The sequence below is a fragment of the Pectinophora gossypiella genome, chromosome 28 (genome assembly GCF_024362695.1).
Source record: "Pectinophora gossypiella chromosome 28, ilPecGoss1.1, whole genome shotgun sequence".
NCBI lineage: Eukaryota > Metazoa > Arthropoda > Insecta > Lepidoptera > Gelechiidae > Pectinophora > Pectinophora gossypiella.
In genome coordinates, this window is record NC_065431.1 from 6,319,369 (window position 1) to 6,337,340 (window position 17,972).

General features: G+C 36.2%; 1 protein-coding gene across 1 annotated transcript; it reads right to left on the reverse strand.

Annotated features, from left to right (window-relative positions):
* Positions 1-11,812: 11,812 nt before the first annotated feature.
* Positions 11,813-16,100, reverse strand: LOC126379181 (uncharacterized). The gene is made up of 4 exons (XM_050027857.1): positions 15,152-16,100; positions 14,254-14,863; positions 13,937-14,165; positions 11,813-13,552 (listed from the first exon to the last, which is right to left on the reverse strand). Exons 1-4 carry the CDS (start codon positions 15,353-15,355, stop codon positions 12,976-12,978), a joined length of 1,620 nt encoding a protein of 539 aa, XP_049883814.1. The 5' UTR covers positions 15,356-16,100; the 3' UTR covers positions 11,813-12,975.
* Positions 16,101-17,972: the final 1,872 nt, after the last annotated feature.

Sequence of the window (17,972 nt, forward strand, 5' to 3'; positions counted from 1 at the left end):
AAGTGGTGTTTTGTGGTTAATGATCGCATTAAGTTAGTCGGAAAACATTCGCAATGGTGTTATTATATTTTTTTATTTTTTTTAATTGTTAAATTGGTAAGTACAATTTTATATCGGAATATTCAATAAACAAAGTGCACCTATCTATTTTCGCTCCGTGCCAACAAGCCGCTTACTCGGAAGTTTATGCGGACTTTTGAGTTAGTTTGGGGTTCGGAGTAGGAGTCTGCTCCGAGGGTGGGGGCTTAAGTTTCATCATTTATCGTCATCACCTTTCATCATTTCATTAATCATCATTAAGAAAAAAAGACATAAGACATGGCTGTATGGGCATAGTTCCCTTTACCTTGCCCTTCGGTGAAAAACCAAAACAAATATCTATACCGCACTCGTTGATGTCTTTTCTATAGTATAAAGGTGGTATAAAGGAACGTTTATTAGAAAGGGACACCTCAGTAACAAATATAAAACAAAACAAGGAATAACACATAACTTACAATCAAAACACGCAAGAAAAACAACTTACACAAAAAAGTACATATAATTAGACAGTAAACATTAAGACAAATTGTCAAGTTATAATTTGACAAAATGAACATTAAATAATTTCTCATTGTATATATTAATTTGTACATAACCCCACGCTTTTCCTGCTTAAAGGAGTGGGCAGAGTAACTTTCCATAGATAAATTCCACTATCACGACAAAAACAAAAACATTACAATGGGCGTGATTTTGTCTAAGCGCCTGAACATAAAAATAAGCAAAGATTACATTTTGCGTCTTTACAAAAGATATTCGTTATTCCATCAGGTATCATAAGTAAACATTTGCCATACAACCGTGGTCTAGTGATTAGATCGTTGGGCTCACGATTTGGAGGTACGCGTTCGATTCCTGATCGGGATATTATTGAAATCACTTTGTGAGACTGACCTTTGTTTGGTGAGGACTTTGCTGGCGTGAATCACCTGATTGTCCGAAAATGTAAGATGATTCCGTGCTTCGGAGTGCACGTTAAACACCTCCACCAACCCGCAGTGGAGGAGTAAGAGGCCTGTGCCCAGCAATGGGACGTATATGCTGTTTACGTTATGCAGGCTTAAATCACCTGATTGTCCGGAAAAGTAAGATGGTTTCGCACTTTAGCCACACCTCAGACACTCCATTCAAAAATGTCATTTTTACCGTGTGCCGTCTCACGCGTATGTGCGAGGGAGACAATATGTCCACGTCCCTTTTACTCCTCAGTGGCGGCCATTTAAGACTAAAGTAAGACCCAGAGGGGGTGAGGTCGGAGCCCGGTACGAATTGGCGGGGATTACCGTTCTATATGTAGTATTATTCTTTATATAAAAAAACCTTTAACATTTAGTTCATTATGTCAGTAAGCCACACTTGAAATACTCCGAGGGTTGATTAAATGGTGTATGTACATTCGGTACAATAAGTGCTTTCTCTCATATAGGTTGTGAAGTCAGTGACCAACATCATCAACCCTGGTGTCTACTATTGAGCCGCCAAATGCCCTTAACATTGGTCAAGTAACGACTACGTACTTACTTAAGTAAGCCGGAACCGACTGCTTAACGTGCCTTCCGAAGCACGGATCATGTTACTCTAATGTCGCGTTTTGACGTTTAGTAAAAAGTAACTGATTTGACTAGTTGGAAACTAAATCGGCTCAAAATGGTGTTTACGAAGTTAGTAACGGGATAATACTACTGCTCACAATTGGGGAGATGTTCGTCGTAACCAAACGATTCAGCAATTCTCTTGAATAATGTTATATTTTCATAAACAATGTTAACTCTCCAACCCTTCCTAGCAGATTGCCGCAACCGAACAGATTTCCCGCCATCGCCTTTATAAAAAGGCGGCAATACGTTCCCGTTCGAAAAAGAAGAAATCAAAAATAAAAATAAAAGAAATAATATGCCAGTTCCAAATTAAAAATAATAAAGTCGTGACACAGATTCGCGACTTTATTCCGTCTGTTACTAAGTTATATAATCTAATAATAATTAAATAATAAAAGAAACATTACGAACCCTAATAGTAATAATAACATATCTAGGCGGCGATATAAGTATCTATAAAAATAATGTCAATATTAACAAACACTTTTGCCTCCACGCACGTGTAGGTTAACCAATCTCGTGAGAAATAACTTTAGTACTGCATTCACTAGAACAATACCTTTTTTTTCTGCCGTATAGCTATGCCATATAGTTCCCTACATTCTAATATTTATCGCCTACGCCTTCACACGTATATCCATGACATCAATTTGAATATTAAAAAAAATAAAGTCTCATAAAAAAATTTTTTTAGTTCTAATTGTGAAAAATGGCGCGAAAAACAGTATATATTTGTATAACTGTTTTGGTTTTTAAATGTAAGTAGGTATTTATATTTTTTTGAGTTAATATGTATGGTTTATTGAGGTAGATGATTCAGACCATGATTCTGACTTGGTATCTAGTGGAATTTATCAGACAATTCATATTTTTTTGTTTTTTAATTATTTTCAGTTCCATACGTTTGCGACGGAAATTTTCACTTGATATCAACTCAGAATCAAGCTGTGAATCATAATATTCTTCTCCTTATCGTGTGGGTTATGAGGTGGATTACCAACCTCACCAACCCTGGTGTCGGGGTTGTTATTGAGCCGCCAAAGGACGCTGACATGGCTCATGTAACTACATAATAATAATAACATACTTACAACAGTAATTAGTAACCGGGACCAACAGCTTAACGTCCCTTCCGAAGCACGGATCATATTACTGTCGTACAATCAGGTGATCAGCCTGTAATGTCCTAACTAAACTAGGGATCACAAAGTGATTTTTGTGATATGTCCCCACCGGGATTCGAACCCGGTGAGACCAACGCTCAACCACAATAGATCAAATAATAAACCACAATTAATATTATTTAATAAAAAATAAATTTATTGCAGGTTTTCCCTCTGAAGCGATATTACTAGTAATTCCAGAAGATGTATCTACAGGGTTGGCAGGAATCTATGGGTTCACGCCGCGTATCGTTAAAGGTTGGACAGATTTTCAGAGATCATTTAAGTGTAGTAAAATAGTCGAAAAAACCGTTATGCCCTTCTTTTCTCAATAGCGACGGCAACCTACTCTCCTAGGTCGTTCAGCTGTCGGTCTGGAGGTCTTGGGTTCGATTCCCAGTAGGCACACGAAATCAGTTTGTGAGACTGACCCAATCTGAAAAATAAGATAAATAAAACACGACATAACATAGTTCTCGGCAATTATTTGCATTTAAGTAAATATGTAGTCGATGTAAGCCAAGGCTTTGGGCAGTTCATTGATAACTCTGACTTCACTTCAAAGACTTCATTGATAATTCTTGATTCGAGTGTGAAGCCAGAGTTATCCATTCAACAACAGAGTGACTTCACTTTGAAGTCACGAGTTATCTATGAAATTGTTGGAGTGAAGTCAAGAGTTATCAATGAAATTGTTGAAGTGAAGTTAAGAGTTATCAATGAAATTATTGAAGTGAAGTCAAGAGTTATCAATGAAATTGTTGAAGTGAAGTCAAGAGTTATCAATGAAATTATTGAAGTGAAGTCTAGAGTTATCAATGAAATTGTTGAAGTGAACTCAAGAGTTATCAATGAAATGGTAGGAGTGAAGTTAAGAGTTATCAATGAAATTGTTGAAGTGAAGTCAAGAGTTATCAATGAAATTGTTGAAGTGAAGTCGGTCACTGACCTGCAAGAATAGAGAAGTAAATATAAGTGTGATCTGTTTCAGGTAATGATCACCGAGTGGGGTTCGGCTTCAGGTTTGGCAACCACGCTGACTTCCAGGTGTTATACGAACTGGGACCACAACTATATACGATGCCTATGCAGCCTATTAGTAAGTATCATAATTATAGATCAGAAAGATAACATGTTTAAAAAAAGAAAGAAAGAAAGAAACGTTTATTATAAAGGGACACCACAGTGACAAATATAAAACAAATAACAAATATATTAATATAAAACACGGAGTAACACATAACTTACAATCAAAACACATAATAAAAACAACTTACACGAGAAATACAAATAATTGAGTGTATGGACTGGTCAACGATGGTGGTGGTGTCCTTTATAAAAGGGCCTCACTCAGCATAAGCCGCAGCGCGACCACGACGCTGGTATTCTGTGGACCCTGATTAGTGAGTGTCGTTTACCTCTTTTTTAATAATATAGGCTCGGGTTTGACCACAATCTCACCTGATGGTAAGTGACGATGTCTAGGGTGGATCACGCTTACCTACCAAATGCCTATTCACTCTAGCCTTGAAGTCTCCCAGATTATAACGAGTTGGAAAAACAGACGACGGCAGACAGAGGAAGAGGCGAAACATTAAGTGCGGATTGGGGGTATATTCACAATTAGCTAAAGACGATATGCCATAATATAGAGCTGATATTTGATTCATAATATAGAGTTTAAGTAGCATATTGACCCAAAGACGACTATAGTTTATTTATATCGTCTTTAAGTCATCTAACACAGGGTTCGAAAGGATAATTATCAAAGATATTTATCATGATAATTATCGTAAAAATTTTACCACAAAGTAGTAAGTTTCGCTTAAGAATGCTGTCGACTCTTTCCAACAACCTTCATGAATCGATCAAATATACAGTTTTCTAAGAGTTGCTACGCAAAGTCAATACGTCTGCACCATTTTCATCCCCAAGTAGTAAGTTTGGCCTAAGAATGCTGTCGTCTCCTTTCACCAACCTTCATGAATCGATCAAATATACATTTTTCTAAGCGTTGCTACTCATAGTCAATACATCTGCACCATTTTTATCCCCAAGTAGTAAGTTTGACCTAAGGATGCTGTCGACTCCTTTAGCCAACCATCATGAATCGACCAAATATACAGTTTTCTAAGCGTTGCCACTCATAGTCAATACATTTGCATAAATTTTACCCCAAAGTAGTAAGTTTCGCCTAAGAATGCTGTCGACTCCTTCCAACAACCTTCATGAATCGATCAAATATACAGTTTTCTAAGCGTTGCCACTCATAGTCAATACATTTGCATAAATTTTACCCCAAAGTAGTTTCGCCTGAGAATGCTGTCAACTCCTTCCAACAACCTTCACGAATCGATCAAATATACAGTTTTCTAAGCGTTGCCACTCATAGTCAATACATTTGCATAAATTTTACCCAATGTAGTAAGTTTCGCCTAAGAATGCTGTCGACTCCTTCCAACAACCTTCATGAATCGACCAAATATACAATTTTCTAGGCGTTGCCACTCATAGTCAATACATTTGCATAAATTTTACCACTAAGTAATAAGTTTCGCCTCAGAATGCTGTCGACTCCTTCCAACAACCTTCATGAATCGATCAAATATACAGTTTTCTAAGCGTTGCCACTCATAGTCAATACATTTGCATAAATTTCACCCCATAGTAGTAAGTTTCGCCTAAGAATGCTGTCGACTCCTTTCACCAACCTTCAAGAATCGATCAAATATACAGGTTTTTAAGCGTTGCCACTCATAGTTAATACATTTGCATAAATTTTTCCCCAAAGTAGTAAGTTTGGCCTAAGGATGCTGTCGACTCCTTTCACCAACCTTCATGAATCGATCAAATATACAATTTCCTAAGCGTTGCCACTCATAGTCAATACATTTGCATAAATTTTACCCCAAAGTAGTAAGTTTCGCCTAAGGATGCTGTCGACTCCTTCCAACAACCTTCATGAATCGATCAAATATACACTTTTCTAAGCGTTGCCACTCATAGTCAATACATTTGCACAATTTTTTTCCCAAAGTAGTAAGTTTCGCCTAAGAATGCTGTCGACTCCTTTCACCAACCTTCATGAATCGGTCAAATATACAGTTTTCTAAGGGTTGCCACTCATAGTCAATACATTTGCATAATTTTTTCCCCAAAGTAGTAAGTTTGGCCTAAGAATGCTGTCGACTCCTTTCACCAACCTTCATGAATCGGTCAAATATACAGTTTTCTAAGCGTTGCCACTCATAGTCAATACATTTGCATAAAATTTTCCCCAAAGTAGTAAGTTTCGCCTAAGAATGCTGTCGACTCCATCCAACAACCTTCATGAATCGATCAAATATACAATTTCCTAAGCGTTGCCACTCATAGTCAATACATTTGCATAAATTTTACCCCAAAGTAGTAAGTTTCGCCTAAGGATGCTGTCGACTCCTTCCAACAACCTTCATGAATCGATCAAATATACACTTTTCTAAGCGTTGCCACTCATAGTCAATACATTTGCACAATTTTTTTCCCAAAGTAGTAAGTTTCGCCTAAGAATGCTGTCGACTCCTTTCACCAACCTTCATGAATCGATCAAGTATACAATTTTCTAAGCGTTGCCACTCATAGTCAATACATTTGCATAAATTTTACCCCAAAGTAGTAAGTTTCGCCTAAGAATGCTGTCGACTCCTTTCACCAACCTTCATGAATCGGTCAAATATACAGTTTTCTAAGCGTTGCCACTCATAGTCAATACATTTGCATAAAATTTTCCCCAAAGTAGTAAGTTTCGCCTAAGAATGCTGTCGACTCCATCCAACAACCTTCATGAATCGATCAAATATACAGTTTTCTAAGCGTTGCCGCTCATAGTCAATACATTTGCATAATTTTTTCCCCAAAGTAGTAGGTTTGGCCTAAGAATGCTGTCGACTCCTTTCACCAACCTTCATGAATCGGTCAAATATACAGTTTTCTAAGCGTTGCCACTCATAGTCAATACATTTGCATAATTTTTTCCCCAAAGTAGTAAGTTTGGCCTAAGGATGCTGTCGACTCCTTTCACCAACCTTCATGAATCGGTCAAATATACAGTTTCCTAAGCGTTGCCACTCATAGTCAATACATTTGCATAAAGTTTTCCTCAAAGTAGTAAGTTTGGCCTAAGGATGCTGTCGACTCCTTTCACCAACCTTCATGAATCGGTCAAATATACAGTTTTCTAAGCGTTGCCACTCATAGTCAATACATTTGCATATTTTTTTCCCCAAAGTAGTAAGTTTGGCCTAAGGATGCTGTCGACTCCTTTCACCAACCTTCATGAATCGATCAAGAATACAATTTTCTAAGCGTTGCCACTCATAGTCAATACATTTGCATAAATTTTACCCCAAAGTAGTAAGTTTCGCCTAAGGATGCTGTCGACTCCTTCCAACAACCTTCATGAATCGATCAAATATACACTTTTCTAAGCGTTGCCACTCATAGTCAATACATTTGCATAATTTTTTCCCCAAAGTAGTAAGTTTGGCCTAAGGATGCTGTCGACTCCTTTCACCAACATTCATGAATCGATCAAATATACAGGTTTTTAAGCGTTGCCACTCATAGTTAATACAATTGCATAAATTTTTCCCCAAAGTAGTAAGTTTGCCCTAAGGATGCTGTCGACTCCTTTCACCAACCTTCATGAATCGATCAAGTATACAATTTTCTAAGCGTTGCCACTCATAGTCAATACATTTGCATAAATTTTTCCCCAAAGTAGTAAGTTTGGCCTAAGGATGCTGTCGACTCCTTCCAACAACCTTCATGAATCGATCAAATATACACTTTTCTAAGCGTTGCCACTCATAGTCAATACATTTGCATAATTTTTTTCCCAAAGTAGTAAGTTTCGCCTAAGAATGCTGTTGACTCCTTCCAACAACCTTCATGTATCGATCAAATACACAGTTTTCTAAGCGTTGCCACTCATAGTCAATACATTTGCATAAAGTTTTTACCAAAGTAGTAAGTTTGGCCTAAGGATGCTGTCGACTCCTTTCACCAACCTTCATGAATCGATCAAATATACAGTTTTCTAAGCGTTGCCACTCATAGTCAATACATTTGCATAATTTTTTTCCCACAGTATTAAGTTTGGCCTAAGGATGCTGTCGACTCCTTTCACCAACCTTCATGAATCGGTCAAATATACAGTTTTCTAAGCGTTGCCACTCATAGTCAATACATTTGCATAAAATTTTCCCCAAAGTAGTAAGTTTGGCCTAAGGATGCTGTCGACTCCTTTTACCAACCTTCATGAATCGGTCAAATATACAGTTTTCTAAGCGTTGCCACTCATAGTCAATACATTTGCATAAATTTTACCCCAAAGTAGTAAGTTTGGCCTAAGGATGCTGTCGACTCCTTTCACCAACCTTCATGAATCGGTCAAATATACAGTTTTCTAAGCGTTGCCACTCATAGTCAATACATTTGCATAAATTTTACTCCAAAGTAGTAAGTTTCGCCTAAGAATGCTGTCGACTCCTTTCACCAACCTTCATGAATCGGTCAAATATACAGTTTTCTAAGCGTTGCCACTCATAGTCAATACATTTTCATAAATTTTACTCCAAAGTAGTAAGTTTCGCCTAAGAATGCTGTCGACTCCTTCCAACAACCGTAATGAATCGATCAAATATACAATTTTCTAAGCGTTGCCACTCTCAGTCAATACATTTGCATAAAATTTTCCCCAAAATAGTAAGTTTGGCCTAAGGATGCTGTCGACTCCTTTCACCAACCTTCATGAATCGATCAAATATACAATTTTCTAAGCGTTGCCACTCATAGTCAATACATTTGCATAATTTTTTCCCCAAAGTAGTAAGTTTGGCCTAAGGATGCTGTCGACTCCTTTCACCAACCTTCATGAATCGATCAAGTATACAGTTTTCTAAGCGTTGCCCCTCATAGTCAATACATTTGCATAATTTTTTCCCCAAAGTATTAAGTTTGGCCTAAGGATGCTGTCGACTCCTTTCACCAACCTTCATGAATCGGTCAAATATACAGTTTTCTAAGCGTTGCCACTCATAGTCAATACATTTGCATAATTTTTTCCCCAAAGTAGTAAGTTTGGCCTAAGGATGCTGTCGACTCCTTTCACCAACCTTCATGAATCGATCAAGTATACAATTTTCTAAGCGTTGCCACTCATAGTCAATACATTTGCATAATTTTTTCCCCAAAGTAGTAAGTTTGGCCTAAGGATGCTGTCGACTCCTTTCACCAACCTTCATGAATCGATCAAATATACAATTTTCTAAGCGTTGCCACTCATAGTCAATACATTTGCATAAATTTTACCCCAAAGTAGTAAGTTTCGCCTAAGGATGCTGTCGACTCCTTCCAACAACCTTCATGAATCGATCAAATATACAGTTTTCTAAGCGTTGCCCCTCATAGTCAATACATTTGCATAATTTTTTCCCCAAAGTATTAAGTTTGGCCTAAGGATGCTGTCGACTCCTTTCAGCAACATTCATGAATCGATCAAATATACAGGTTTTTAAGCGTTGCCACTCATAGTTAATACATTTGCATAAATTTTTCCCCAAAGTAGTAAGTTTGGCCTAAGGATGCTGTCGACTCCTTTCACCAACCTTCATGAATCGATCAAATATACAATTTTCTAAGCGTTGCCACTCATAGTCAATACATTTGCATAAATTTTACCCCAAAGTAGTAAGTTTCGCCTAAGGATGCTGTCGACTCCTTCCAACAACCTTCATGAATCGATCAAATATACACTTTTCTAAGCGTTGCCACTCATAGTCAATACATTTGCATAATTTTTTCCCCAAAGTATTAAGTTTGGCCTAAGGATGCTGTCGACTCCTTTCACCAACCTTCATGAATCGATCAAATATACAGTTTTTTAAGCGTTGCCACTCATAGTCAATACATTTGCATAAATTTTTCCCCAAAGTAGTAAGTTTCGCCTAAGGATGCTGTCGACTCCTTTCACCAACCTTCATGAATCGGTCAAATATACAGTTTTCTAAGCGTTGCCACTCATAGTCAATACATTTGCATAAATTTTACCCCAAAGTAGTAAGTTTGGCCTAAGGATGCTGTCGACTCCTTTCACCATCCTTCATGAATCGGTCAAATATACAGTTTTCTAAGCGTTGCCACTCATAGTCAATACATTTGCATAAAGTTTTCCCCAAAGTAGTAAGTTTCGCCGAAGAATGCTGTCGACTCCTTTCACCAACCTTCATGATTCGATCAAATATACAATTTTCTAAGCGTTGCCACTCATAGTCAATACATTTACATAAATTTAACCCCAAAGTAGTAAGTTTGGCCTAAGGATGCTGTCGACTCCTTTCACCAAACTTCATGAATCGATCAAATATACAATTTTCTAAGCGTTGCCACTCATAAACAATACATTTGCATAAATTTTACCCCAAAGTAGTAAGTTTCGCCTAAGAATGCTGTCGACTCCTTTCACCAACCTTCATGAATCGGTCAAATATACAGTTTTCTAAGCGTTGCCACTCATAGTCAATACATTTGCATAAATTTTACCCCAAAGTAGTAAGTTTCGCCTAAGGATGCTGTCGACTCCTTCCAACAACCTTCATGAATCGATCAAATATACAGTTTTCTAAGCGTTGCCCCTCATAGTCAATACATTTGCATAAATTTTTCCCCAAAGTAGTAAGTTTGGCCTAAGGATGCTGTCGACTCCTTTCACCAACATTCATGAATCGATCAAATATACAGGTTTTTAAGCGTTGCCACTCATAGTTAATACATTTGCATAAATTTTTCCCCAAAGTAGTAAGTTTGGCCTAAGGATGCTGTCGACTCCTTTCACCAACCTTCATGAATCGATCAAATATACAATTTTCTAAGCGTTGCCACTCATAGTCAATACATTTGCATAAATTTTACCCCAAAGTAGTAAGTTTCGCCTAAGGATGCTGTCGACTCCTTCCAACAACCTTCATGAATCGATCAAATATACAGTTTTCTAAGCGTTGTTACTCATAGTCAATACATTTGCATAAATTTTTTCCCAAAGTATTAAGTTTGGCCTAAGGATGCTGTCGACTCCTTTCACCAACATTCATGAATCGATCAAATATACAATTTTCTAAGCGTTGCCACTCATAGTCAATACATTTGCATAAATTTTACCCCAAAGTAGTAAGTTTCGCCTAAGGATGCTGTCGACTCCTTCCAACAACCTTCATGAATCGATCAAATATACACTTTTCTAAGCGTTGCCACTCATAGTCAATACATTTGCATAAATTTTTTCCCAAAGTATTAAGTTTGGCCTAAGGATGCTGTCGACTCCTTTCACCAACATTCATGAATCGATCAAATATACAGTTTTCTAAGCGTTGCCACTCATAGTCAATACATTTGCATAAAGTTTTCCCCAAAGTAGTAAGTTTCGCCTAAGAATGCTGTCGACTCCTTCCAACAACCTTCATCAATCGATCAAATATGTATACAGTTTTCTAAGCATTGCCACTCATAGTCGTAGAAATAGATTTTCATCAGCTTTACTTAATGCATGTATGCATACAGTAAAAAATTAAAAAGGGTAAAAATCATTATCAAGAAACATAATTATCCTGATAATTTCGAACCCTGATCTAACATAAACATAACAGCCTAATACGCCCCACTGCTGGGCACAGGCCTCCCCTCAATCAATCGAAGGGGGTTCTAATCACGGAGGCTGTTAACTCTTCTACCCAGTTATGATGATTTATTTTCCTGTTGCCCTCAGGAGTGCGCTCAGCTGCATATCGTGAACGTGTGGTGCGTCGCCGGCCGCTGATAGAGCTGCTAGTACGAGCTGGTCTGCTAGATGTGAAGAGCGAAGGGTTTGAGGTCGAACTTGGTGGCCGCAGGTTCGATGAGCCCAGATAAATAGCGAAAACTCACTGACAATTATACTTCCTCTTCTCCTTTTCTTCTGGACCCCCATATCTTTCTATAGTCGTTTTGTTTCATTTGTGCCCAGAATGTAAACAAACAACAAAATCACTGAAATCTCCCAATCTTTTTACTTTTTCGCGGCTAACCTGACATATATAGCTATAAAATAAACAATATTTTACGGGCACACGCAAAAACTATGAAATATTCACAAAATTACACCAAATTAATGATTTTTTTCGGAACACTAGAAAAGTGAGGTTATCTGTCAAGCGTTTTTTTTTTAAATTTTATCGTATTCGTAGCGCTTTCAATGCATTTAGCTCATAGTTCATATCACAAAATTGAGTGAGTCATTCATTATATTCAGATTGGTGTTGTGGATGATAAATTTATAGGACTGACATGTTAGGTAGACTTTTAAACAGATTTTATAAGGCGCGGCGTCTACTTTTCTTTCTAAATAAATCAGAACACAATGAAGAACGTATGGATAGGAACGCTAATTATATCATTTGATTTGATCCCGATATACGCCTTCGTCATGAAATTGCATTTTTAGTAGAAAAATAACGGGCTTCTTATTAAATGTAGATAATGGACATGTAAAAGTAAAACAACTTTCTTAATTATAATTAAATTTATTACACTCGTGTAATTTATGAGTAGATACAGCTTTATATAGATTGAGAATATTAAAACTAGACTTCTCATTAAAAAATCGAAAGACTTCCGAATTTTCTTTCTCGTGGTCATTAAACAAAAAAGAGAATTAATTCTATTAAAAAAATTGCATAATTGTGTAACTGGCAGTTAGGTCTTTACAATGGTGTACATAAATTCCAAATTCAAAATTAGATTTTCAATTGTTTATCCGATTAACAAATTAAAACATTGTTTTGATACAAATGGGTCTTTAGAGTTTTGGGTACATTACATTTATGGTGCAAAAACTAAAAATTGACGCTTGTCTGTAAATATGTTTTTCTGGTATTTCGTGCTTTGTGTTGTGTGATAAAAAATAACCCTTTTGTATTAAATCAATATTAAAATTTGTTTATCGGATTACAATTGAAAATCTAATTTTGAATTTAGAATTTTCGTACACCATTGTAAAGACCAAACTGCCAGTTACAAAATTATGCTATTTTTTTATTGAATTAATTCTCTTTTTTTGTTTAAATTCTGAAGTGTTTCGACTTCTTTGATGAGAAGTGAACTTAATTTTCTTTATCGGAGTCATCATCAAAAGACTCTGAATGCGAAGATGAGTCTTCGGATATATGAATTATAAATTTAGGCGTAACGCCATCGGTCGCGTCGTCGATCAGCCCTTCCAAACGTTTCATTTTCTCTTCTTCTTTTAAAACATGGTTTACACACGCCGTCCATTGCTCCTTGCCAATTCGCGCCATACTTTCACTCAGCAATTTTTTTACTTCTGCCATTTTAAAACTTTTATTGTTTCGGGCAACATAAGATTTCATTTGTGCCCAAATCAACTCGATCGGGTTTAGCTCGCAGTGGTATGGAGGAAGACGCAAAACGATAATATCTTTCTTGGCTGCCATTTCATCGACATGTTTCTGTTGATATCTCATTTTATTTATTTTTTGTAATAATTGTGCTTTTATTTCGTTTTCTTCGAAATCAATATTTTTGCTTTGCAACCAGTTTTGTATATCGGTCTTCCTCCAGCCCATGTTTGGCAGAAGATCTACTTTCCTTGAGTGGTATGACGCGTTGTCCATGACGATTACAGATCCAGGCTCTATTTTTTCTAATGTTTCTTGAAACCTTTAAATAAAAAATACATGTTTATTATCACTCAATATGACAAGTATTATTGTAGGTAAAAAATTAAACAGAATTTTGCCTAAGATAAGGATCCAGAAATTCTATACGTCTACAATACACTAACCAATTACAGGAAAACTTAACAATTCATTTTATATCCCTACGGCTTTTGTAAGCGCACGTGTTTTATGACCTTGTTTACGTCAAGTTTCGGCATCGTTTGTAACTGTTATTGTTATAATGGGCTCAACTTTTATTGCAGGTACACATATTATAAAGTATGTAGTATGTTTATTATTTTTTCTTCACGCAACGGAGCGATGTAACGAACGGAGTAATGATCTATTTACTTTGACATTTTGGGTAAAATGTGTTACTACTTACCATTTTTCGAAATTATGAGAATCCATTTCTCCATGGTAATCACCATCCGACTTTTTCGCTTCGAACACCCAGTCTGCTCCTTCCAAAAATCCATTTTCGTTACCTATATGGGTCACAATTAAGCGTCTCCCTTTTGCCGGATTTTTTAAACCAGTCGATAACCCTCTTAAAAACGCATCGCGACTGCTTTTAATATCATCGTCCATCCATACGTGATCTACAGTATGGCCTGTAAAAATAAACAGTGAAAGTCAGTTATGTCAGTAAACAACAACAAAAATAGCTTTAGATTGCAAAATAATAACTTTAAAACTAACCTTCATTGACCCAAGTTTCATCTAAATAGTATATTTTTTTATTTTCTTTCCTGTAATCAGATATTTTGTGTATATATATTATTCGCCATACTTGAAGATCCGGCCTGTCTAACAGGACACTTTTTCTTGATCTTTTCGCATATTTAAAATTCAGTTTTTTCATTATCTTGTACATCGTCGATAAAGTAAAGTTTGGTAGATTGTCATCTTCGTTTACAGCTGTCAAAACTTTCTTAATTGTAGGCAGTTCACCATCAAAATAATATTGGTGTATTTTCAGTCTAATTGCGGAAAGTGTAAAATCGTCTAACTTGTCCACAATTTTTTTAATATCTTTATGTTTTTGTGGAGATGACGTCGTGCCCATAGTCCTTTTTTCTTTTATAATATTTCTTATTGTCCTTGTCGATGTCCTCATAATGTCTGCAGTTATTTCATCCACTTCCCTTTTAAATGGGTATGTGGACATAGATTTTTCGACGTAGGCATGCACATTTAACGCAATGAGTTTTTCATTAGCAGTTAAATTTTGACTGCGTTTTCGTATCTTAGGCGGAGGCGGCGCTATCTCACGAGATGGTCCCGGTGTAGGATCATCCATTGTGAAAACCTAAAAATATAAGTTCCTATTAAATTTACAACATTTGTGTGTATTGAAAATTATTAATAAATATGACTAGCTAGGATCACGGTAACTAGTGATCAACAATAAAAAAAAAATATTTTCTGAGTTTTCGAGATAAATACTTATAACTGCAATACCTACTCGTATATTATTTATTCTTTTTACAGACTACAAAACCGAATATTGATGCTCAACCGCGCATCAAGTTCTTTTGACTTTTGACATTTTTTTTACTTTGGCCAGTAGTGTTCTATTTAAATTAAAATTACTTACGGCTTCCACAAAAGAGATTATGTAGCACAATGTCAACAGTATCCAAGTCACAAGCAAAGTCGGAGTCCAAATAACGACAGCCAAAGTCGTTAGTCCGTAGCACAACAAAAGCAGCCAATACACTTGCAAATCGGAATACCAGGGGAAAGCTAAGTCAAACGAAAAAGAACACACTACAGAACAACCACGAAAACGCGTACACATGACAAAAGCCAGGGAACGAGTGACGAGACGAGCGACAAAACGAAATTATCCCAGGGCTGCCAGATGAAAAAAAGGCATGATCGTACGTCAACTACAAAAAAATCGTATTCCAAGGAAATTTTGAAATGAAAAGATAGTACAACTTAAAAGTTCAAAGTTTTTATGAAAAATGAGAATAATTCGTTAAGAATCAGAAAAATAATGCTATAAACTAGACTTATACTAATTTTCTGAGGTTAATTTTGCGTGTGATTCACTGAACATTTTTTTTAGTCCGAGTCAAATGTACGTTTTATAAGACATTCCGCTATTTTTTAAATATTTTTTGAAGATTGTTTCGAAAACGATTATGCCCTGTGATAAAAAAATACATTTTAATAATTCATTACGTTCTATAATATGAGAAAAAAATAGGCACCTTATACCTAAAATCTGTTCGAAGTCTAGGGATTATAAATCATGTCATGACAGTCCTACTAATTTATCATCCAAACCTATCTGATTTTATAATGAATGATTCACTCACGTAAGTGGAATGAACTATGAGCATTGGAACCACTACGAATTCAATTAAATTTAAAAATAAGTTGTTTTATTTGTACATGTGTCTTATGAATTTAATAGATAAATGAATCAGTTCCTTTAGAAAGAAATCTAAAACTTTCCCATCCTTAGTTATGTCACAAATGTCACTGGCGGCCATATTGTTTACATTCTGGGCACAAATGAAACAAAACGACTATAATTTAATATTAAGAAGTTATTGTAATAGTGCTGATTACAGTATACATCATCTAATTTTAATTTAAGTTATAGGTACCTGTCATTTTCTTATCCGCCGAACAGGAATGGGACGGGTAATCGACAGGCATAAAATTTATGACACACGTCAATTTTAGGCAGAAAAAACATCTCTTAAAATTTCACATTGGTCAATAACCCGACGGAATTACGTTGACAGCACATGTTACGGTGATATATCAGCGAGATGCCTATTTTATTCGCTAGGGTTATTCATTCATTTTAAAATTAACCGTTGTTGTCGTGAACCATACATAATCATGTAAGGTCACGAATTATCTGAATTCTGAATCACATTCCAAAACTGAAATGTGTCATAGTTATATGAAATACCTATGGGGCAAAATACCCACAAATGGGCCATGTGCCCATAGCTGTCTAAATATAGGGTAAAAAACTAACGATGTTAGAATATGTGATTAGAATGTTTCATAGTTATGTGAATACCTATGGGGCAAAATACCCACAAATGGACAACGTGCCCATAGCCGTCTGAATATAGGGTAAAAAGCCCACGACGTTTGAATATGTGATTAGAATGTTTCATAGTTATGTGAATACCTATGCGGCAAAATACCCACAAATGGACAACATGCCCATAGCCGTCTGAATATAGGGTAAAAAGCCCACGATGTTTGAATATGGGGTGAAACCCCGCGAATGGCCTCCAACCGCCCCTTACAGCCATCCCTGTCCACCTGATTGCCTTGATAAATTCATCTGATTACCTGATAAATCACCACAACGATATTACCTTGTGCAATGTTTTACTGTTTGTTTTACTATCCGTTTTACTGTTTACTGTCTGTTGTTCTCTTTATCGATTTGTATCGGATAATACAAATATAGCATAACTGACATCTAAGTAATTAGGAAAATATATAAGTATTATAAGACTTAACTGAATATTCTTCCTGCACATCGACAGGAAGTCTGATAAAACTGCGATTGATTGTTATACCTGAAAACACACTGTTTCTTCTGTAATCTGTTTCTGAATAATCTGAATATTCACTGATTTCTGTTCTCTCCTCTTAATGCAATTTCATTTGTTCCCTTTGTCGATTTATACCAAATAATACAAATACCTATAGCATAACTGATATCTAAGTAATTAGGAAAATATATAAGTATTATTAGACTTAACTTGGGGGAGGCCTATGCCCAGCAGTGGGCGTCGTACGGCTGATGATGATGATAAGACTTAACTGAATATTCTTCCTGCACATCGACAGGAAGTCTGATAAAACTGTTGTTGATTGTTATACCTGAAAATACACTGTTATTTCTGCTCTGATCTGTTTCTGAATAATCTGAATGTTCACTGATTTCTGTTCTCTGTTCTAATGCACCTTCTTTTGTTCTCTGAAAATTATTTAGTTTTTTCGTAATGACAGCCCGCCAAAAGCATCAACTTTTTTCTGGCCAGTGTTATTATTATGACATATATAACCTACAAATCGATTACTCACTCGAGTGAAAATAAAATCGATATGATGCATTTTAATATTATTATGAATTTGATTATTTAAATTCGAGAACTCGTCCCTTTCCTTTTCGGCGGATAAGAAAATGACAGGTATAGCTTAAAATAAAATTAGGTGTCTGCGGGAATCGGGGCCAATGTCTTAAACCTAATAAAGTTTTTTGTTTCTATGATGAATGATTGTTTACTGTTTATTATCGTAGTCAAAGTGAACGAAGCGGGCAAGCTAGTAGAATTTCAAATCACACACCCCGGTCACTTCATACAACACACCTCGTTTTACACATGTTTTACACAGACACTACACATTGACGTTATCGTACACGCGCA